This window comes from Falco peregrinus, chromosome 7 (genome assembly GCF_023634155.1).
Source record: "Falco peregrinus isolate bFalPer1 chromosome 7, bFalPer1.pri, whole genome shotgun sequence".
NCBI classification, from domain to species: Eukaryota; Metazoa; Chordata; class Aves; order Falconiformes; family Falconidae; genus Falco; species Falco peregrinus.
In genome coordinates this window covers 16,902,253-16,924,110 of record NC_073727.1, presented here as the reverse complement: position 1 = coordinate 16,924,110, position 21,858 = coordinate 16,902,253, and the positions used below count along the sequence as shown (strand labels likewise).

At 52.6% G+C, this 21,858-nt stretch overlaps 1 protein-coding gene across 1 annotated transcript; it reads left to right on the top strand.

Annotated features, from left to right (window-relative positions):
- Positions 1-32: 32 nt before the first annotated feature.
- Positions 33-21,450, top strand: TRAM2 (translocation associated membrane protein 2). The gene is made up of 11 exons (XM_055810588.1): positions 33-276; positions 9,108-9,171; positions 11,566-11,675; positions 11,890-12,006; positions 13,676-13,734; positions 14,312-14,396; positions 14,534-14,604; positions 15,254-15,358; positions 15,495-15,653; positions 16,540-16,709; positions 16,960-21,450. The coding sequence occupies exons 1-11, from the start codon at positions 157-159 to the stop codon at positions 17,031-17,033; spliced, it is 1,134 nt and encodes a 377-aa protein (XP_055666563.1). The 5' UTR covers positions 33-156; the 3' UTR covers positions 17,034-21,450.
- Positions 21,451-21,858: the final 408 nt, after the last annotated feature.

Below are 21,858 nucleotides of genomic sequence, written 5' to 3'. Positions count from 1 at the left end.
CGGGCGGGGCGGGGCGGGCCCAGGCGGCGGCGCCTGCGCGGGCCGTGGCGGAGCTCCGCGAAGTTGCGCGGGGGCCGGGGAAGTTTCGGCGCTGCGCGGCGGCGGGGCGGTGGGCAGCGGCTCCCGCTCCCGCTCCGCACCCGCGCCGGCGCGGCCATGGCCTTCCGCCGGCGGGCCAAGAGCCACCCGCTCTTCAGCCAGGAGTTCCTCATCCACAACCACGCCGACATCGGCTTCTGCCTGGTGCTCGGCGTCTTCATCGCCCTCATGTTCGAGGTGAGACCCCCCCCTCCCCGCCTCCGGCTTCTTCCGGGGGGAAGACACGGTCGCGGGGGGGTGATCCCCCCCATCCCGCCGGGGTCAGCCCACCCCGGGCCCGCGGCTGTGTGCGTGTCCCCCCCCACCCCTGTGTGCACCCCCGCTGTGGACGGGATGTCCTGGGAGCCCCCCTTTGTTCTGCACGGGGTGCCCCCCCTCCTTCCCCCGGCAACCTCCCCGGGGCTGCTTTGGCTCGGGGGTGTCCAGGGCACCGCATCCCGGCGAGGTGACCCCATCCTGCTTGAGTGGTGGCTGTGGGGTGCGGGACCCCTCCGTCTGGGGGTGCAGAGTGCCGCCCTATTTATTCCCCATCTCTCTCCTGCCATCAGAGAGATGTGCTTCCCCCCCCCCCCCCCCCCCAATTCCCCATGGGCATCCAACCCAGCGGTGTCTTTTGGAGGTGGCACATGCTTCTGCCACCCCCAGCCCTGCCTGGGGTCCCTGGCTGCAGAAGGGGGGAGCACAGGGGGTGGCGAACGCCCTTCTGCAAACGCAGCACCACTGCTGGGGACGGTCCCTGCCCCATGCCACTTCCCAAGCACCGAGGGGTACCTCAGCCGCCTGAACACATGCAAGGAGAAAACAAGCCCTCACTGATATTTCCATCGATTGGAAATGGGAAAAGTATTTTTTTTTCCTTTTTCCTTTTTTGTTTTTTTTTTATAATGTTAGCCCTTTTCCAGATGTTTTCTCCACAGCTTGCTGATCCCGCGCCGTGGGACGAAGCACCAGGGGCTCCTGGGCCTCACGCAGATGCGGCAGCTCCCCAGCCTTTCCCCATCCCGGCCGTCCCGCTCCACGCTGGGCCATGAGAAGGCATCCCTGCCTCCTCTGCGGGAAACCTTTGCCCAGTTGGGGTGGCCAGAACCCCCCGGGAAGGCCGTTGCCCCGCCACCGCCCCAGCGCCGTGCGGAGCCATGCTGGGAATGCCACTCTCCCCCTGCTCCGTCTTTCCCTCCCAGCTTGCTTTTTCCTCTCCTCTTTCGGGGAGGAGACAGGGGAGGGCTGGAGGCCACCGCCGTGCAGCTTTGCTCGGCGCTGGGCACCCTATGCAGAGGCACCTCGGGCGGCTGCAAGTTGTGGTCAGCAGCTTGGGCCGGAGCGGACCCCCCTCCCCCCAGCATCCCCCGCACAAACCCTCCCCTTCAGCGCAGTGCCACGTTTCAAAGCAAATCCGGACGGGAAAGGGGTGGCCGGGGGGCCTGGCGGAGGAGGAAAGGCTCCTTCTGTAGCAAATCGCAGGAGGAGGAAATCCATTTCCTTAATACCCTCCCGGTGGCAGCCCCCTTCTTCTCCCCCCCCCCCCCTTTTTTTTTCTGCAAATGCATTGAATGAGCGAGTCGCTTCCATTGCACAAACCCCTTTCGATGTGCTTGTGTGTATGTATATATATATTTAAGGGTCAGAGGAGTTTCAAAACTAACCCAAGAGAGCCAGCTGTATTCCAAAGCCACATGCAAATGTTGCGAAGTTAGGCTGCAAGTTTCGTAGTCATACTTTAAAACAAAAAAAACCAAAGTCATGGAGGTTGCACCTCTATCAGGGTTTCTCCCCACAGATGTTTTTTTCAGGGTGCTGGTTCCTGTGGTTGTTTGTCAGGACTGCCATCCTGGAGAGGTGGTAGCCAGGCTCCTGCTGCAAAAGCTTTTGGTTGGTGTGATGCTCCAAGGGTGGTTTTGAAATGTGATGTGATGAAACCCCTGTGGAGGTGGCATCAGGGAGGGTTTTGTGGTGTTTCTGATTTTTTTTCTAATGTCTTTTAATTAAATCTCCTCCAGTAGCTGGGAGGCAGCAGTTTCCCTGCCAGTGCCGCCACTGTTCCGGCAGACCTCGGGGAGATGGTTGCTCACCGTGCCAGGGCGGCTTTCAGCGCTCCTCCCTCTGCACTGCCCAGCTGCATCCCTGCCCAGCAGCACCATCCTGCATCTTCCCCTTGGCATAGGGTTTGGGACAACTCTTTTGGTCCTTGTGGATTTTTTAGTCTTTATTTATTTATGTATTTATTCCTTCTGCTTTCTCTTCCTCTGGAGGAGAAATTGGGCTCTGCTCTTCCCCAGCCCTCCAAACCATCTGTGCCCGTTTACATCACCTCTGCTGTGAGTAGAGCTCGGATATTTCTGCCTTTGGACACCTTTTCAGTGCTTCCTCTGCAATGGTGGGGAGGACATGTCACTGTCCCTTCTCCTCCTCTTTCTCTCTGTCCTGCTTCCCATCCCGCAGCCAGGCTCCCACCTTCCCTGATGCTGGTGGCCACAGCCAGGCTCAGGCTCAGCGGAAAACGCGGAATCCTGATCACAATAGGCCATTTCCTGCAGGGGAGGTTTCTGCGGGGAGGCACAAATGATATTTTTAACCTTTTCCCAGGCAGCCCCCAGGAGTTGAGTGCTTGCTTGCACAGTCACCCTGCTCGTGGAGATGCTCAAGGGCTGTTGCAGGTCTGTTCCCTCCCCAAGCATGATGCGAGGCATGCCTTGAGCATCCTTTTGGGTGTGCAACCTCTTCCATATCCAAATGGATTGATGGCTCCACCAGCCTGGTAATTCCTTGGCAGTGAGGCGTGGGTACCAGTCGTGATGGAGATACCGTTCACATCTTGCTTGATGCTCAACTTCACTGCCAGCTGCGCCACTAGTGCCATCCCAGCTTCAGGGAGGGGATCTTGGAGCACAGAGAATGGCATGAGGCTGCTCACCGGTGTTACAGGTGTGTTGGGCCTGATTATTTGAGTATTGTGCACATTTTAGATGATCATAGCATTGCTCAGGGAGGGCAGCCCAGGGCTTGGAGGGGGTGCCCTCAAAGAGAGCTGTCCTGAGTTGGGCACTGCAGGGGTTTCTGCCTTCCCAGCCAGCCCTAGGCCTTCAGGGTGTAAAAACACACCCAGTGATCATCTGCGTGGTGCCAGGGAGGGATTTTGCTCTGTGTGTGTGGCTGCTTCATTCACGAGCGAGCTGGAGGCCAAAAAGAAAAGTACCCCCTTTTTTTTTTTTGTCAAAAAGCATTTTAAGTGCGTATAGAAGTGTGAAATGGGTGCTCTCCATCCTTGCGCAGAAATCACTCTGCATATATTTTTCCACCCTGCTTTGCAAAAAAATGAAGCCAAGGCCAGGCTGGGTTTAACCTGCAGCTGCCCAGTGACCTGTGTCCTATCTGGGATGGCTACTGTGCGTGGTACCAGATCGATCGGCCTCGTGTGTAGGTTGAGTTCAGGGGAGACCTCACTGGTTTTGCGGGGGCGGGGGGGGTGGTGTTCTATATCAGGCAGGGGCTGCTGTGATGGCCTCTGTAAGGTGGGGAAACTGAGGCTCAGTCTTAGTTCTCCTTTATGCCCGGAACTGGCTGCCACAAGCTCACGGACAAAGCTGGGGACAGCTCCCGATGCTTATGCACGGGGTGATGGTAATAGTTATAAAACATTGTAAGACACGCCGTGCCCTTGCTGCGCTTTCCCCCATGCACAGGGCTGCGGCCATGAGTCATGGTGTCCCAAACACCGGGTTGTGACACTGTCAAACGAAGGCGGCTGACGAATGAGCTGCTATTTCCAGGCTTCCTGCTAAATATACTTTCCCCTCCCTGGTCCCTTCTGTAGTACTCTGCAAAAATTAAGGCCTTCTCATCATTAACAAGGGAAAACAAACTGTGTTTCTGCCTCCCTTGGTCTTTGCCAGATGTGGGAGCTGAGGCACGCAGGCGGTTTAAAGGCTGAATAGTTGGGTAAGAGTGGGGAAGAAAAAAAGGGAAAAAAAGTAGAATTTAGGTCTGCTTTTAAAAAGAGAATAAACAGGAGGGAACGTGAGGCAATGATAATCGTGTCGTACCGGGGGACAAGCTTGTTTGAGGGAGCAGGGGGGCTGCGCTGCCCTCGGGGAGGCTTTTTTGTCAAAACAGGCTGTTTACTTTTGAAGGCTTTGGTCCAAAGTTTGGCCTTTAGTTTACATATAGGGCCTGTGTCAATCCATACCGTGGATCAACAAGTTTTTCTTTCAATAAACACTCCAGCTGGCGGAGGGAAAAAACCACCCTAAGTTGTGAGAAAAGCCTTCAGACAGCATTTTATCTTTAATTAGTTTGAGTTGTTTTTCAAGCCCTGGAAATATTTTCCCGGCTCAGACTTCAGAAACTCCCCCAGCCTCCCCCGCCAGGCATTTGGAGCCATTTCCTTCCTTCGAAGCACTTTTAACCCAGGCAGGACCATGGGGGTGGCTGGGTGCCTGGGGGCTCTGGGGTGGGTGAGGACAGCACGGGCTCTGCAGATCACACTGCGCTGAGGCTTTGGGAAAGGGAACCGTGTTTTGTAGTGACCTGGTGCCTCTCTGTGAAGGGTGCTCAAAAATTATCCCTCCTGAAAATCTTAGGGTTTGAGAGTCGCAGAGGGTAGATTTTGGGAGAGGTGCTGAGCTGCCTGGATGCGCGTGCTTAGATGCCTTTATTAAAAGCTACTCGTGTGCCTGCAGAAGTGGGATTGGGAATTTGGTTCGGGCTTTTACAGGGTTTTGTGGCAGGGAAAAAACCTAGATCTAAAAAGGGTGGGGGTAGCTTTGCTGGTTTGTATTAGGCAGCCACACTCCAGGCTAGCGGGGCTGTGAATTTTTTCTGGTCGCTGCATTATCAGGGAGTAGATGCATAGTGGTGAATAGTAGATGCATAGTAAATGCATAGTAGTGCTGGGATTGTTTGGCTTTATCCGTCGCTCTGCCATCAAGGGCTGTGAGGTTGATGCGCTGATTTGATTTCTAGCCGTATAGCTCTGTGAGAAAGAGCCAAAGCCCTGTCCTGGCTGCTCTGAGCATCGCAGGAAACTGTGGTCTTGATAGACACATTCAGTCTTGCCTCTTCACTGTCCAGCTGCCCTTTGGTCCTCGGGTTAGTGTCATTAACCACCAGAAACCCACTTGCCGCTGAAGATGCTGTTTGCTTTGCGTGGCTGTAGAGAGCCCCTAGGGTAACTGCTTCCCAAATTTAGCTGGTTCAGGCACATCCCTCATGCCTGGCAGGATGAGGCCAGGATGAGTAGCATCTCCCTCACCCCCTTGGGCAGTGGTGAGTTGCATAGGGGTGCCCTTAATGCAGGACAGGGAGCGAACAAGGAATACACAGCCTTTTCTGTATGTTCCCCACTCAGCTTTTCCCATGCAGACAAATCCCTCTCCCACCCTATAAAAATCCCAACCCAAGTCATGGTGCTCTGTAGGATTTGGACATCTGGCTGCTTTGAGAAATGGCTGAAGAGGGGAAAACCAAAGAAGCAAGTCAAGGAAGTGGCCTCACAGCATCACCAAAAAGAAAAAAAAAACACAAACCACCAACCTGGAGAGGCCCTATTCTGTCTCTGCCTGCTGCAGTTCTGTGGCAGCTCTGGCTCTGCTCACAGGAGCGTGCCTGGCACTTCCTTTCCCATACCAGCATCTTGTTTCAGAGCAAACAGACAGGGAGCGTCTTGTGCTTCTGAATAATCCTCATGTTGCTCTTCCCATTACAAACTTCTGCTTTCTTTGGCTGCCTGCAAAATGTTCAACGTGAGCTCTAAAGCTTTGCCATCCCCAGTGCTCAGTGCTCCTTCCTGAGCCAAGAAAACCTGGTTTCTGCCTGCAGGGGACCTGGAGGTGGCATTGCTGGAAGTCGTGGTTCAAGTGTTCCCCATTTTCCAGGAGGTTTAAGCTGCTCAGTGGTGGTTCTGTCTCTATGTGCTATGCAGGGCTGTATAGCTATGGGCGCACTGTGGGTGCTCCCGGTTGATGTGGTGGAGGGGATGCTGGGGGGGTTATGGCTACAGCGTGGGATTTGGGGGCCTGATGTTCACTTGATGGAGCTTAGCTGTGACCTTGGCCAAGTCATCTATCCCTCCGTGCCCGCTGGTAAGGGGTGTGTTGTGAGCAATGGCAAAAAGATGCAGGTCCCTCCATGGATGTGCAAGGTGTCCTTCACCTTCAAGAGTGGAGGGATGTCACCAGTGTCCTACTTAAGGTGGCTTGTACCATGCATTCCGTGCTCCATCTGCCTTGGCTGCTAGAAACTGCCACTGCCTACCTGAACTGAGATGTCCTTGTGGCAGTGGTGGGGAGGTGGAGTTGAACCAGCCAAGGGTGTGTGGCATGACTGGGATGCTGGTGGCCTGGCAGGTGGTGAGTTTCAGAGGACAGAGCTGAGCTGGACCATAAGTACACTGTTCTGGGTTCCCTGTGCAGTCGCACAAATGCCCACAAAATGAGATACAGTCTTTTGAGCCCTTGGAAAGCCCAAGGACACTTTGGAAATGCTGCCTTGGCTGTTAAAGTCCTGCTGGTGCCCACGGAGAAAAGGTGCGAGGGCGAAGGATGGAACCCTGCACACGTTCAGACATATCCATGGTCAGTGTGAACACTTTAAAGCTGGTTGTGGGAGAAAGGAACACCTTTGACGCCTGGGAGGAGACCTTCCCTCCATGTAAGGGCTGTGAGATGTCCAGACGTGGATGGGGAGGTTGGATGCTCCGAGGTTCGGATTTGGCCCCCGAAGCTGCTGCTGTGGCCCTTGGGGAGCGGCTGCAGGTGTGTGCCGGGGCTTCCCCATCCACCAAATGGAGAAGAGAGACAGTTTGTCTTTGGAAATCTGTCTCTCAGGAGCTTGCCTACATCCAGGAGGTTACATTTATCTTGGGCTGTAAAACATGTCTCACAGGCTTTAGAAAATAACCTGCTACCTCTCTGTAATGAAAGGTGAAGGGGTGCAGAGGTGGCCCACGAAGCTGCTGGTGGTCCTCTGGCCCACAGGAAGCAAAGGCAGGTGTGGAGGTGGGACAGAGCATTGCTTGATCCTTGAGTGTATGGAGGAAACCTTCCTACCAGGCCCTCTAGAAAAGAAGACTAGGAGAGTCCTTGCAAACCATGTTGGGCCTGAGCACTGTGCAGCACTGCTCCCGCCCCCCGAGATGTTCCAGGCTCATTTTCTTGGACCCACAAGTCTGGCTTAGGGCCCCTTTAGCAGGTTAGGAGGCTTCATCTGGAAATGATGTCTTGTTTCCAGCTGTTTAAATGTCTGGATGTCAGCCAGATACTCGGATAGTTGTAAAATGTTCAGTGCCCGCTGCTGTTGGCACATCTGTGACACAGCCATCCATTCCTGCAGCATCACGGGCATCGCTGGCTTTGTGCATTTGTTTCATGCCCCGCACCAGCTTGTAATGAGGTTTGGATGTAGAGTCCAGGTCATGGTTGTGCTGTACTGCTTTGGGATGAAGCAACTTTGTTTTCCTAGCCAGCAAGGTTTGCAAGAGCCAGAAGAGTCTCCTTAAGCCAGCTTGAGGCCAGGTGATGCACTGTTTCCATTACCACCCCAAACTCTGCCCGTGGTCTCCATCTCCCTTGGCAGAGTGCTTCTTTCATCTAGTCCTCCATAAGCAGAGCATTACATGTGGGATTTCTTTTTTTAAGTGGGGAAAAAAATAAGAATCCCCAAACATCACGAAAACATGCCATAGAGTTTGCTATCCCCCAGCCAGCGCTGCAGAAGGATGGGCAGTGCTGCCTGTGCCAGCAGCAGGGAGCCGCCAGCCAGTTGCTCAATGCTCGTGGGGGCCGGATGGGAACACTTGGCAAAGCCCCACATTCCCCCCCTGCAGCTACATCCCACAAGATGTGAAGCAATATTTCCAGCAGGATTTTTAATAGCCTACAGCTCTGAAACAGTTGCAGCTACGTCTGTGTGAAATGCAGCTCAGCTCAGCATCTTCATTGGCGGGCACAGGATTTTTTGGGGGCTGGTTGTATAAGGCTGGGTGCTTGTGAAGCATTGGAAGGGTGGCTTGAGGAGCCATCAGAAAGGTAAAAACCTCTGGTGACCTGCTGGCAGTGTGGGGTTGGACAGGATGAAGACATGTGTGGTGTTGGATGTTCGTGCACTGGATTTTGCTGTGGCCCCGGCTCGAGGGTGCATCAGTCTCGGAGATGCTGCTTTGGGGCATCCTGCAGATGTGCTGGGATGGGATGCTCTGCCCCATCCCCACAAAGCCTCCTGCTTCACTGCTGGGGAGAGTCATTCCTTTGAATTAAAAGCAATGAATGGAAGAGTGGTCAGCACAGCCCTGGTTTGCAGGGGGCCTGATGTCTCATCCCAGGCTTTTTTTTTCCCCTTTTTGGGCCAGCCTGTGATGCTGGACATTCAGCTGGGATCTTGTGCATGGTCCGTGCAAAGTTTAGCTCTTTTGCCAAAGCTGCTTCCCCCCCACCCCCCATGGGACCTTCGTGAGCACCTGCACGGTCTCCAAGGGGTCCAGCCTCACTGGTCCCATGGCTGCTGTTATTAGAGGACTCTCCACAAACATGCATGGGCTAAATCCATGTGCACTATGGGGCTTTGCAGCTCCTGAGCTTGCTTGGGTGCTGGGTGCTGCCCTCCCTACCCAGGCCAGGCTCCCAGAGTGGATGGGAATGAGGGATGGTTTTAATTAACACAAATGGCCTGCTGGGTCTGGTTCCCCATGTCTCCCAAGCACCAGGTCGCTGCTACAGGTCTGTGCTACTGGAGGGGTGTTCATCCTTGAGGGGAAGCAGGGAGCTTCCCCTGTCAGGATGGCTGGTGGCTTTTATGGGTGCATTGCTTTTCCAGGTTTCTTCCTCTTTTATAATTACATTTCTCCTTCCCATATCCCAAGTCACTGTTGGCAAACCTCTTCCCTAGTGAAGCTGAAGCCTGCACATCTCCCTGGATGATTTTCCTCCCAGCAGAATAGGGAAAGGGACTAGAAGGTGGCAGAGGAATGGATTCAACAACTAATTTGCTTTTTGTTCCTCTCTGTGTGTCTTTGACAGGTTACAGCCAAGACTGCCTTCCTGTTTATCTTACCTCAGTATAATGTTAGCGTGCCTACAGCAGGTAAGAGATGCTTCTGCTGTGGATACCCTAAGGGGAGGGTCAAGTCGTGGTCTGCCCCTAACCCTCACTGTTGGCTGGCCTGAGCTCACCCTCTGCTGATGCACACCGCTCGGGCCCTTGTCTGCTAGTAAAGGAAATCTAAAATATAAGATATGTGGAGGAAAAGCAAAGTTTGAGTGGCTCAGAGCACACTGTGTCTGCCAGCCCTCATACTGCCAGGATTGGGATGAAATGCATTCCAGGGGGTTTTAGGACTTCTTCTCTACCGTGTTTCTGCCATAGTCAGGCTGCTCTGTGCTCTGCAGAGTGAGAATTCTCCTCCAGGCCTGGTCAGGCAAGATCAGATTGCCTTATTGCATGCCCAGCGTAGCTCTGTGCCCTGCCAAGTAGCAGGAGGCGTTTAGCTCTTTGCTAAGCAGCAGGGGCTGTGCAGATAATTGCTGTCTTTATTTACTGGGGACGGTGCAAGGTGAGGGTGTGGAGATGCCCGTGGTGCACAGCATGCCTGCTCCGAGCAGCTGATGGTCCTGATGCACATGGAGAGTAACTCAAGGAGGGTCCGAGCTGGCGCAGGTCCGGGTCTGATGGACCAGAGGATGTGTCCCAGGTCCCAACCAGAAGGCAGCTGGAGGCTCAGCCCCTGTTTGTATTTTGGCTGCTAGCAGCTACCTTCCTAGCTGAGAGCCCTTCTGGGGCTGGCAGCAATCTGGGCACTGGTGTGGGGGCAGCAGGGGGTGGTTTGGGTAAAGCCCTGGGCTCAGGATGAGCCAAATGCCCCAGGCACAGAGCCTGGCTTGGTGGCAGAAAACTGCAGTTAATTAGAAGTGTTTGAGTAATCCTCCAAGGGAGGAGCAGGATTGTTAAGATTAGTGAAACTATGATGAGGCAGACACGCGGAAGATAAAATGTCTGCCCCTTAAAATCTTTGAACGTTATGGTTGAAGAAATCACCCAGCTTCTAGATTAGATTGTGGTCTGCGCTCCCCTATGGCACAGTCCAGACAATTTCTGCTGCCACTGTGTTAAGGGATTTATTCTTTCCTGATGCCAGAAATCTCAGGGGGCTGCATAATCATGTCACCAAGACCAGGTACTGGGATATCAGTATAGGGCATGAGCAAGCTGAAGCCGTGAGGAGAGAGACCTTGATATAGCAAGCCTGCTCGGAGGAGGGGTTATTGCTCACCTGAATTTTTCCAAGGCTGTTTCACACCCCTCACAAGAAGGATGCTGTTGCCTGTGAGCTGGCAGATCTTGCTTTTGTCTCCCATGCCCAACGCACACACAGCTCCTGCTAGAGCAGCTTCTGAAATACCCTAGGGAGAGGAGGCAGAGCAGTTGCACATGTGCATAATATTATTCTCTTTAGACTTGCACTTCTATCTTTTATCTTGCACTGGGGTTGAGCTCTGTGATACAGGCAGTGTTTTACCTCTGGGTTTGCACAGCACTGTGCTGGGAACTCTTTAAGGGCAGAGTGTTTTCACATCCTTACGTCAGGTGTTTTCATATATCCTATTCAAATCTTATTCATGCACCTCATATCTTAGAAATCTGAACTGAACCTTTGTGTGAGGGTAAACAGGGATGGTGACAGACAAGTCGCCTCCCAGCATTGATATTAGGAGAGGATGGATAGGATCAGGGTAAGGGAGAGCAGCAGCTGAGGGTGGGCTGAGCTTTGCATCACGATGCTTTCTGCAGCGTCCTACAACAGCAGCTTTCCCAATTCTGCTTCTTACCCATAAGCTGCAGGGCTGCAAATAGCTGCCTAAATGCAATCGTCTGGGATATTTTGGGTGCTCCTGTTGCTCCAGAAGAGCAGGGCCTCCCATGGGTCCTATTTCTCATCAGTGCCACTGTCTAGATCTCTTAATAGCGCAAGGCATCTACATTTAGGCAGCTGAATCCTGCTGCAGCGGCTTTTAGGCGTGAGTGGGAGAGACTGGGTGTTGGATGATAACTGGGGGGGTGGAAATCCCATCCCAAGCCCTCATGCTCCCAGTGGGCTATCCCTGATCCCATCACCTGCTTCAGCACTGCCTCCATGTCTTCATCCCTCCAGGCTGATAAGCTCCCATCTCCGCAGCTGGGCTATCCCCAGCCCCTCACCTCTGGCTGGGAAGGCTTGAGGTGTCCCAAGTGTCTCCTCCCTTGAGGTGTGTAACTATTAGAGGGGAAACCATCCACCCTCTGCCAATTAACTAACCCTGGCTAGAGCCCTTTCTTCCCGCCCTGTGGCAACTGGCACAGTCGTGACTTCTCTCTGCCTCCACCTCCCCAAGCTGTGTGTTGGGAATAGCCCACACACGCACACACACACTAACCCTTAAACCCTTACCTGGAAATCATTTGGGTCACAAGGATTTGACCCACCGTTTGGTCTCTTTGCAGATGGGGAGCTGATCCAGTATCACTATGGGCTGAAGGATTTGGTCACCATCCTCTTCTACATCTTCATTGCCATCATCCTGCATGCGGTGGTGCAGGAGTATGCCCTGGATGTGAGTGCCATTTGGTGTCTCAAGTCACCAAGATATCTCAGCTACCATGGTGGCACATGATCCTGCTGCAGTTAAATGCTGTTCTGGGGGTGGTCTGGGGGTTGAGGTGGTGTTCTGGGGGCTGCTTGAGATGGGGGGGAGGAAGAGGAGGGAGGGTTGTTGACCCAGTGGCTCATGTTTTCTTTTCCATTTCTCTCCCTCTGCTACTTCCCAGAAAATCAACAGGCGTCTCCATCTCTCCAAGGTCAAACACAGCAAGTTCAATGAATCGGGACAACTGGTTGCCTTCCACCTCACCTCTGTGATGTGGTGCTTGTACGTTGTGGTGACGGTAAGGCACAAGGCTGGCTGGACCTTGGGTTCCCTGGGTGGGATCGGTGGTTTCTGGAGTGCAAAACCCCAGTGGCAGCAGAGTCCCCAGCTAGTCCCTGGGCCAAGATGAGCACATTTCGGCAAGTTTAGTTTTCAAGTGTGATGGGTCTTCGCAGCCACTGAGTGAGGGCAGCCTGGGGGCATCCTTCTGCTTTATGCAAGGCACAAGCAAATGGGCTGTGAAATATTTTGGGAGCTGGACCCCAGAAATCCTGCCTGGCCCCATCACCTCCATCCTCTGCTCTGGAACCTGCTGTCTTTCTCAGCCTCTTATTTTCCTTCTTATTTATGTCCAGTGCCTTGGGGTTTTTGGATGTCCTTTGCAGGGTTGTGGGGCTACTGGGCAGATGTTTGTGATCCCTTGCTTTGTGGTCCCTCTCTTGGCAAGCTGGTAGTGATGGGATTGCTGAGAGCAGGGAAACCACGCTATGCCTTGCATTGTATTGGGGATGTTTCAACCCAAAGCAACTGGGTGAAAAAATGCAGAGTGAAAACATTTCATTTTGTGGTGTAAGGGGGAGGGAAGAACAGGCATCATTGGAGAGATCTGACTATTTTGGCAGTGTGAAGTGATTATGATGCTTTGATATTGGTGGCCACTGGGGACTAGCTGTGGTCGCCAGCAGCACTGGGGATGGATGCTCAGGGGTAGGTCCCCTCCCCCCACTCAGAAGGTCCTGCCAGCCCCCCTTAGAGGACTACTACCCCCTTCCAGGCCAGCATTTCTGGGGATCAGCTGGCACTACTGCCCCATAGGGCTGTGGGGAGGGAAGCTTTGGCAAAACAGTTGATGCCGCTGTTTGTCGGCTGCCCTTGCCCAGTGCCAGACCCATCCCTCGCCACGTGCAAAGCATCAGCCTCCTCTGCAAACCTCCATTCCATGACATGCTCCCCAGATGCCCCATGTGTGCAGAGGTGGTCACCATTTGCAGCACTTGCACTTCCCCTGGCTTCCCTCAACTGAATAAAAGGGCTTAGAGCAGATAGGGCATGGACAATGATAACAGGTAGGTGCTGGGCTGGATGAATTTCCCATGCTAGCATCTCTTGTGGCAGGAGCTGTGCAAGCATGGAACAAAAAGGGAGCCTCATCCCATAATCTGTCCTGCAAGCATAAGTCAAGAGGCTATAGGTGAACGCAGGCAGGTGGAAAATTAAACTATACAATGCATATTAAATTAATTTTTTTTAGGTGTTTTCTTTTCCCCTTTCTTTTCAGAAGTACTTCTTTTTGTTTAAGTGATACTTGGGTTGGAAATGCTGGTGGGGAAGAAGGTCCCCAGACCAGGCCCACAGTTGTTTGGCACCATGCTACAGGCATGTCGCCCCCACGGCTCCAGAGCATCCCTCTTGCATTGCCCAAACTCCATAACATCCTATCCTGAACTTGGGACTCTGTGCAATGGAGCAAGAAGCCTTCAACCCCCAGACACAGGGGCCTAATGAAACTTGAGTGGGGTGCTAGACACCTATGAACATGGCTTTCACAGGGGACAAGGTTTTTACTACAAGCTGAAAGGACTCTGGTGTCATCCCCAGTTCCTAGTTCTGCTGAAGCAGTAGCCCACCTCATCGTAACCATGAGCTGCCTTCTTTTGCTGAAGGCTTGCATCTTTTCTCTTTTTCAGGAAGGATACATATCTAACCCCCGGAGTTTGTGGGAAAACTACCCGCATGTTTATCTTCCGTAAGCACTGACAAGGGCATTTTGTTCTTGGACTGACCACTTCCTTCCTCTATATGGTTTTCCCTGTGGCTGGGAGCAAGGCACTGACAGCGCAGCGCCCTGTGTACACACCCTGCTGCAAGGATGCTGCAGTGAGATCCCGGGGGATGGGGGATATCTTGTTTGTGGCCCTGGGGAGGAGGTTGCCGGAGGGTTTCCTCCATGAGGAAGGTCCTCTGGGCTTGGTTACTCATTGTGGCTGCTTCCTGCTTGCATCACCTTGGGCAAGTCGCTTCACTGTTCATTTTTCATGGTAGAAATGAAGTGGGAGATAGTCCTCCCTTCTTGGGTTTTTGCAAGAGCGAGGCTAGCTGAGAGCATGGAGACCACAGCACGAGTGTCTGGATAAACTCTGGGCATGACTAACTCAGCTCAACATATAATTTCAGCCCAGAAATGATGCCTCCTAAATCCCGTGGCTTCAAAGCGGTGGAGGGATTCCCCAATGCTTTGTGGCCAGACTCCTTCCCTGGTGCCCAGGTCCTTGGGGTCCTGTCGTGCCCCAGGATGGCTCACGTGGCTTGTCCCTGCATTTCAGGTTCCAGGTGAAGTATTTCTACCTGTGCCAGCTAGCGTACTGGTTGCATGCACTGCCAGAACTCTACTTCCAAAAAGTTCGCAAGGTGAGATCCAGACGGGTATTCCCACGCACGCTGGGGATGCTTGAGGTGGTTTGCTCACTGACATTGGGGAAAGTGAGCTTTGGGAGAGTGCAGGTGAAGAGGGACAACAGGTTAACGTGGCTTTCTGCCCCTGCCAGGAGGAGATCCCCCGCCAGCTGCGGTGCATCGCTCTCTACCTGGTGCACATCGCCGGCGCATACCTCCTCAAGTGAGTTGGCTGCCTCAGCATCCCATCCCACACTGTGCATGGTGCTGAGCAGGTTCTTTTGCAGTGCTAGTCACCTGGGAAGCCTCAGCAGGGCGGGGAGCTTAAAAGGGAGTAAAGGCGAGTGTTTGAAAAGCAGATTGTGTTGAAGCTCACCTCCTGACTGTGGGCCGTTAGTCAGACCGCTTTCACAGACGCACAGAGCTGGTTTTGAAGTTCAGTGATGTTACAGGAGTGCACAGGCAGTCTCTGTTCACAGGGCATTGCAAAGCAAATGTTAACCAAGGACCCAAAATGCAGACTGAGAGGTGCATTCCCCCTGAGTGTGGGAAGCACACTGGGGTGCTCTCTCAGCACGGCATGCCAGGCAAGCTCTTATTCTTCCTCTGAGTGTGTGCACAGAAGAGCATTGCCAGTGGTTAGGGGTTTGTGTTGGATCCATCCCAGCTGTGCTACTGGTTCAGTCTGCTTTGATGTTTTGGGGGCAGGGATTCCCCCCATGTCAGTCCTGCCCCCACTGTTGCAGAAAGGTCCTGCTTTGGGCTGGTGCTGCAGCTTGGGGTTGGCAGTGGAGATGCTGTCGCTGGATATGAAGAACTGAGTTTGACCAGCCCAGTGATGCTTTATTTTTTTTCTTTCTCCTCCCTACTAGCTTAACCCGCTTGGGGCTGATCCTCTTGCTGTTGCAGTACTTAGCCGAATTCTTCTTCCACATGGCCCGGCTGGTCTATTTCACGGATGAGAACAACGAGAAGCTGTAAGCAGGCGAGCTGGCTGTGGCTTCCATCCTCCGGTGTCCAAGAGAGCCATCAGCGTGACCTGGGGCTTGCTCTCACTTTCCAGCTCAGCGCTGGAGGCTGTTCCTGCTGACACCTGTGCTTGCCCTCCTGCAGGTTTAATGTCTGGGCTGTCGTGTTCGTGGTCACCAGGCTCTTCACCCTCACCTTGTACATCCTGGTCATTGGCTTTGGGCTGCCACGAGTGGAGAACCAGGCCCTGGACCCCGAGAGAGGGAACTTCTTCAGCTTTCTTTTCAACAATATCCTCTTCAGGTAGCAATGTCACCTAATACATCTTTCTTGGTTGTGTTATCCCAAGGTGGGTTTTGCCAAGTTTGGAAATGCTGGTGGGGATCTGATCTAGGTTCCCTTTAGAGAAAGTCCTGACAAGCTGGGAGGGTGTGGAGGGAGCAGAGCAGGGTTAAAGGCTACAGAGCCACAATGGAGGGGAAAAGCCAGCAGGTAAGTTGTTCACTGGGTGAAGTTATAAAGCACGAGTCTACCTTAAAGAAATGCTTGCAGGTTTTCCCTTCTGCACCTGTAACTGCGTTTACACAGATGTGGTCACTGAAAAGGTGTTTTCCCGTTCTGCTAGGACATGTTTTGCTGCCTGTTGACATGGGAAGCGGAGGATGGGATAGGTTCCTCATGTCTTGCAGTCTCTCTGTCAAGACTGGGAGCCTTTCTCACCCATACAGCAGCTGTAGGTTCAGTTCAGAAGTTCCTAGGACAGGTGCCTGGTCATTCCCAAACTTTTTGAAACCACGGACTGCTGGCACACCTGAAGATTTGGAGGATTTTTTAGCTGCCTTCCAAGCACATCCACCTTTTAGATGTATGGAGCAGCTGGGGACATCTTGCCCTGTGCAGTGGTTTGGGCAGTGCTGTTTGGGATGATCCTATTAATCCGTTTGTGCCCTAAAGCCTTGAGTCAGCAATGCCGGGAGCACATGAGAGCTTTATGGTGGGGAGGGAAAGGGAAGGGGCTGCCCTGACCTCAGGGGGTGGCTGAAAGTAGAGACGGAGGGACGGTGCCTGCCTCGGGTGCTCAGTGCAGCCACCCAGTGGCACCTCAGCTGGAGCCCTGGTGTGGGTGGAAGGCTGGGCTTGTGGTGGCCTCGCTCCTCTTCTCAGCCTGCCTCTTCTCCGCCCCTACCAGAATGAGTGTGCTGCTGTTGGTGTGCCTCTTCCAGGCCTCGGTGATGTGGCGCTTCATCCACTTCCAGCTGCGGCGCTGGAGGGAGTACTGGAACGAGCAGAGCAGTCGGAAGCGAGCCGCTGCCGCCGCCAGCAGCAAGCAGCAAGCCAAGCCACTCAAGAGGGACTCGGGTGAGTGCTGGGACTGGTGTGTCATGGGGTAGCACCGTGGGAGGCATCAGTGCTGTGGTTCAGCATCCCCTCAGCAGGCTGCTGCCTGTGCAGGCAGTGCTGTGGCAGCGCCTCCTGCTCAGTGCTGAGCCCAGCGGGTCCCCAGCAGGGTCATGCCATGGTGGGGGCCTTCCCCTGCCTGTGGGCCAGCCCCAGGAGAATGAAGGGTTTGACCTGTGCAAGGGACAAAGTTTTCTCCCTCCATCCCCAGGTTACCATGAAAATGGAGTGGTGAAAGCAGAGAACGGCACCTCGCCACGAACCAAGAAGCTGAAATCGCCGTAGAAGCAAAAGTTTGTCTCCTGGGTAGGAGGGCGAGATACCGGGACTAAGAAGTGACCCCTCCTCCTGATCCTTGCGAGTGTCATCTTGAATGGCTTGGAAACCAGTCATCTTCCCAAGGTGTCTCTCGCTCTCCTCCTTTCCTTTCTTGCTCTCTTGAACCATTTGCAATAAAACCAAAAAAGGTCCCTTTCCCCTGCCCCCTTCCCCTCGTAGGAACCTTTTCCAACCCTCCTGGTTTTGCCTTCCTCTGTTTCATCGTAAATCAGCGTGCAATTTTTGTTTTCTTTTCTATTTTAGTGTTTGGTTATTTTGGATTATTGTTACAAGTGCATTGTAGGTGGTTCCAAACAATCCTTTTTTTCTTCTGTAGCATGTTCCTCCCCTTTCTCAGTGGTGCTTCCCTGAGCCCCTGGGACAGGGCCATGGCAGCTTGAAGGCACCACATGTCTCTTAGGGGAACAGGCTCCTGGGGGATTGTGCTGGGGCTCTGTGACCCTGAGGCTCAGGGGTGCTTTTAGGCAAGGGTTGCCACTCCTGGGGCATGTCTGGCCAGTGCTTGCCAAGTGCCTTAGGATGGTGCTGCTGCAAATAGCAACCAGGGTCTGCGGGAGGAACCTTAGCTGTGTCTTGTCTCATGGTGGACCTCTCGTTAAGTGGGGTTTTTCTGACCCCTGGATTTGAGCTAATTCTAGCTCAAATTCACCTCCTAGCCTTTGCTTGCCCAAGCTCTTCTGGTACAGCTGGGTCTCTTACCCTCTTTGCTGCAGGGGGTGAGCTGCCCCGTAGTTGTTCTGGACTTCCCAGCCCCAGGAGCTGGGCTCAGGGCTCTGCAGCTTGCAGTGCCTTGTCGTGGGGCAGCAGCATCCTCAGGTCCATATGAAACCTTGAGTCCTGCCCCACTCTGAGTGGTGGCCTGGCTTGTGGCAGCCCAGGCCCTTTGCCAGTTGGTGTGTGCCTCATGGACCTGGTGTTCTCATGGCTCATGACCATGTCCAGGTGACAGACTAGCTGCTGCAAAGGGTTTTTGCATCAATGGGACTGTGGCCCTCATGCTGTCACCTTAGCCTTCCTCATCCCTACCGTACCAGTCTGGCAATGCCATCGGCAGCCACCAGCTTCACTCTTCGTTTCCAAAGGATACAGAGCTTGTATCCGCCGAAGGTGCTATCAAATGCAGGGTTTCTTCCAAAAAACGTAGCCCCTTCATCCCTTCTGAGCTGTGAATGAGATAACAGGGAAGGGAAAGGAAGCCGGGGCTGCAAGGAGCAGCTTGCATATTAGGAAAAGCTTAACTTGTGACGCATAGCTGTTAGCAGATGGAGTTGTCTCAAATCTACCTCAGAGGCCATCTGTTGGTTCAGACCACTCTCCCCTCTTGCTCCTGCCTGCTGCCACCTATATCTGCTGGCAGGAGATTTCATGGGAACCCCAGATCCCACCAGCTCAGTCCCTTGCTGCTTTGCTGGGGAGCAGCATCTCCTACCTGGGGTTTCATGGGTCAGTGCCATCTCACTGAGCTTCTTCGGGGTGCCATGCACTGCTCTAGGTTTGGCTGGCTTGCAGTGGATGGGCATCTCACCCCACAGCTCTCCTCTGGGGCAGTTTCAGTAGCCAGGCTTTGCTGTTGGTGCCTCTTGTGCAGCAAAGCCGGCTGTAGCTTTAGTTCTGCTTCGCCACAGCAGGAACAAGCGAGCAGTGTGCTCCCCCAGCTGGGTGAGAAGAAGGGGGCACAGATTTGGGGGGAGCGTGGGGTGCTCTTCAATATGCAATCCAGGATTGAGGTCCACCTTCCTTGCGGGTGAGGGAGGCACGTTGTCCTTAGCGTGCCATTTGCTCAGCCCTTGGAGCAGCTGAACTCTGGCTCTTTCTGAGTGCAATCCTAGCTTGAGGCTGGCACAGTTGTCCCTTGCATCATTCATGTTTTGAGGAATGGGTGACAGTTGATTTTCTGCCCCTCTTTGAGTTGAGTGAGGTGTTTTATCCTCTTTCTGTAGATGCCTGTTGTCCTTTCCTCCCCCTCTTGTTGAGCTAACACTGGGCACCGGAGGGAGAAAATGTGCAGGGACACGAGGACAGTTGGTTATCCCCACAATCTCTTGAGTGTCAACTGAGAGATATTGGCAGGAGAGGGATTCCCCCTTTTTCAGGGGAACTGAGGAAGGAGACTTTGGAGCAAACCCCTTGACGGTATCTTGCAATTGCTCTTCATAGCCCTTGCTGGGTAGATAATGCACGTTTTGGCTCAGAGGCAGCCACAGTACCTGTGGTGCAACGTGATCAGAGGGGGAAAAGAGCTTTACATTAGGGAGTATGTGGAAAAGGTCTAGCGTGAGAGGTTTTGTCTTTCTACTGCCTCTTCCCATCCCCAGGCATCCACTGTCACGTGCCCTCTGATAATAACCGCTGGCCAGCATCTCTCCAGAGCCTCAGCCGGTCCTTCCTGCAAAGCCGGTGCCTCACAGCAGCTTTGACTCTGTTAACAGGTGACACAGAACGGTCCCCCAAAAAACAGGCTGCTGAATGATTCCTCCTCCTGCCTGCTTTGCTTCAGGAGCTTTTCCACTCACAAAATCCTGCATCTCCATACAGTAGCTAGTTATGCTTTGTATCCCAAGTGCCTTATGTTGCCATGTAGTCTCTTGTATGCTTGATCTGTGTACTATATCAGTAGCTGAATGCCCTCCCTCTTTACAATGTATGTACAACATATGCTACAACTATGTGTTTTTTGGTTTCTTTTTGATAGAGCTACCAGTAAAAGGGACAGTTTGTTTTGGAAGCCTTTCCACGTGTTCTTTTTTTTTAAAAAAAACTTATAGATAATGGGGCTTTTTTTGCCCTCCTCTGTATTTAGTCCTCAGAAATCCCCATCCTTCTCTTGCTCCACCCAAATGTGGCAGGTTTAGGTATTTTTTTGAGCTGAGCCTTTGTTGTAAGGCAATATGTGCTGTCACCCCAGAGGTTTGCAATCCACCCTCCACTGGCGAGGCTGCCATGGGCTACTTCTATCTCTGTCCAGTGCGAACACCATCCCCTTGGCTGCAAGCCCGCAGTAACTGCTTCTACATCCATGTCATTTCTCAGCAGACCAAGCCCTCTCGTTAGCCCAAAGAGCTTTTTCTTTCCCAGAGTATTTTCATTGCAAGCCCTTAGTGGTCAAACTTTCCTTGACCGCTCTGCGTACAAAGATGCCACAAGCTCACTTTCTTTGAGTGGATGCTTTTCTCGTGCCCCATCTTGTCAAGCCCTGTGTCTTCTGCAAAAAAATTCCAACCCCAAACAGGAGCTCTTGTCCACCACAGTGCAGAAAGCGTTAGAGACTATGCAAAACTACAAGTCCTTATGACGCTATTGCTTGCACCCTTCCTCTGGGCTTGAGGCTGCTTTTGTAGTCTGTGTCCATTATTCAACCTAAGAAGGTCGGGGGTTGAGGAATCTCTTGATTTTTTGGTGTGAAGCCTGATGTTTTCCTGCCCTAGCCTAGAAGAGCTATGGAATACCAGGAGTAGTTCTCTCTTTTTGTCTTAGATAGTTGGGGAATGAGCTTGGGAAGAGAAAAGGGGCATAGGAAGAACAGATGTAGCATTTCACATATAATTTTTGAGTGACTTATGTTATGGGGCATTACAGTTGTGTTGGCTTTTTTGTTTGTTTGTTTAGGATTCTTTCTTCTTACTCATCATGTTTGGGTTAGTAGTAAAGAAAACAAGTTCCAGTTCCCCTGTAGGTCCCCTTACCCTTAACTCACCATTTAAAAATGTATTTTTGGTAGGCTTCCTGGTTGGAGGGAAGAACGACTACCCTAGGATGCCTCCCCCTTGCCTCCAAGTGACTCTTGAAGCCTGCAGCTGCCCTGCCTTTGCTGCAGTGCCTGGGGGTGTACAGCAGCCTCAGTCTCTTGCCTTAGATGAAGTCTTGGTAGCCGGACCCCGACTTGTGTCAACAGTAGATGGAGGTTGTGGGGTCTGATTTACAGCCTTCCCGTAAACCTCGTGCGCGTGTAATAGACTGTTTGATGGGTAGGTTTTATACTCAGTGAAGTATGTTACTTCGCCTCAGGGCTGGGGCAGGGGTGGTGTTGCCCACAGCAGGGAAGAACGGCTGTTGTAAAAGCCAGGCAGAGGCACGGCGTTTTTCTTTGAATATGTTGAACTCGATGGACCAGACTTCAGCAAAGGAACTTGAGGAAAAATTCTGTTCTTCCATATTTATGCTTTAGTGCAAATTTCCTAATTTTGGAGGGGGTGGGGGGAAGTAAGAGTCTCTGATATTTTATCCTGTTTGTTTCATTCTCCCTGTCACTTAAAGTTTTTTGTATGGATTTTGTTTGTTGCTGTTTGTTGTTAAATGACTTTTGTGCTACACTCAACAAAAGTATTTTTCTGAAATAAATAAATAAAAAGCATAGATTCTTCCATTGCTGCTGTCGGCTGATGCTTTTAGCACTCTGCAAAGCTGTATGCATTGCAAAGCAGGCTGTGATGGGTTGTACTTTCTCTCCTGCTGTACCGGACTAGTCTGTTCCCTTCGGCGCAGCATCTTGTGTCCTCGTATTCTCCACAGCTGGGTTTCATCTTCTTGCATTTCCCATGTTTTCAGCACAGGCAGCTGCTTCTGAGTTAGTTATCTGTGGCTGCCTTCATCACTGGGAGTGGAGGATAAGGGCATTTGTAGGGTATGATTTATCTGATGTGGTTTAGGTGCATACTTTATGGTGAGCTAAATTGTATACTTTCGGCAGCTGGCCCTGGGCATACTACATGATTTGGCTGAGTATTAAGTTAGGTTTGCAGCACGAGCAGAAAACAGTTTCTTTCTTTTCTAA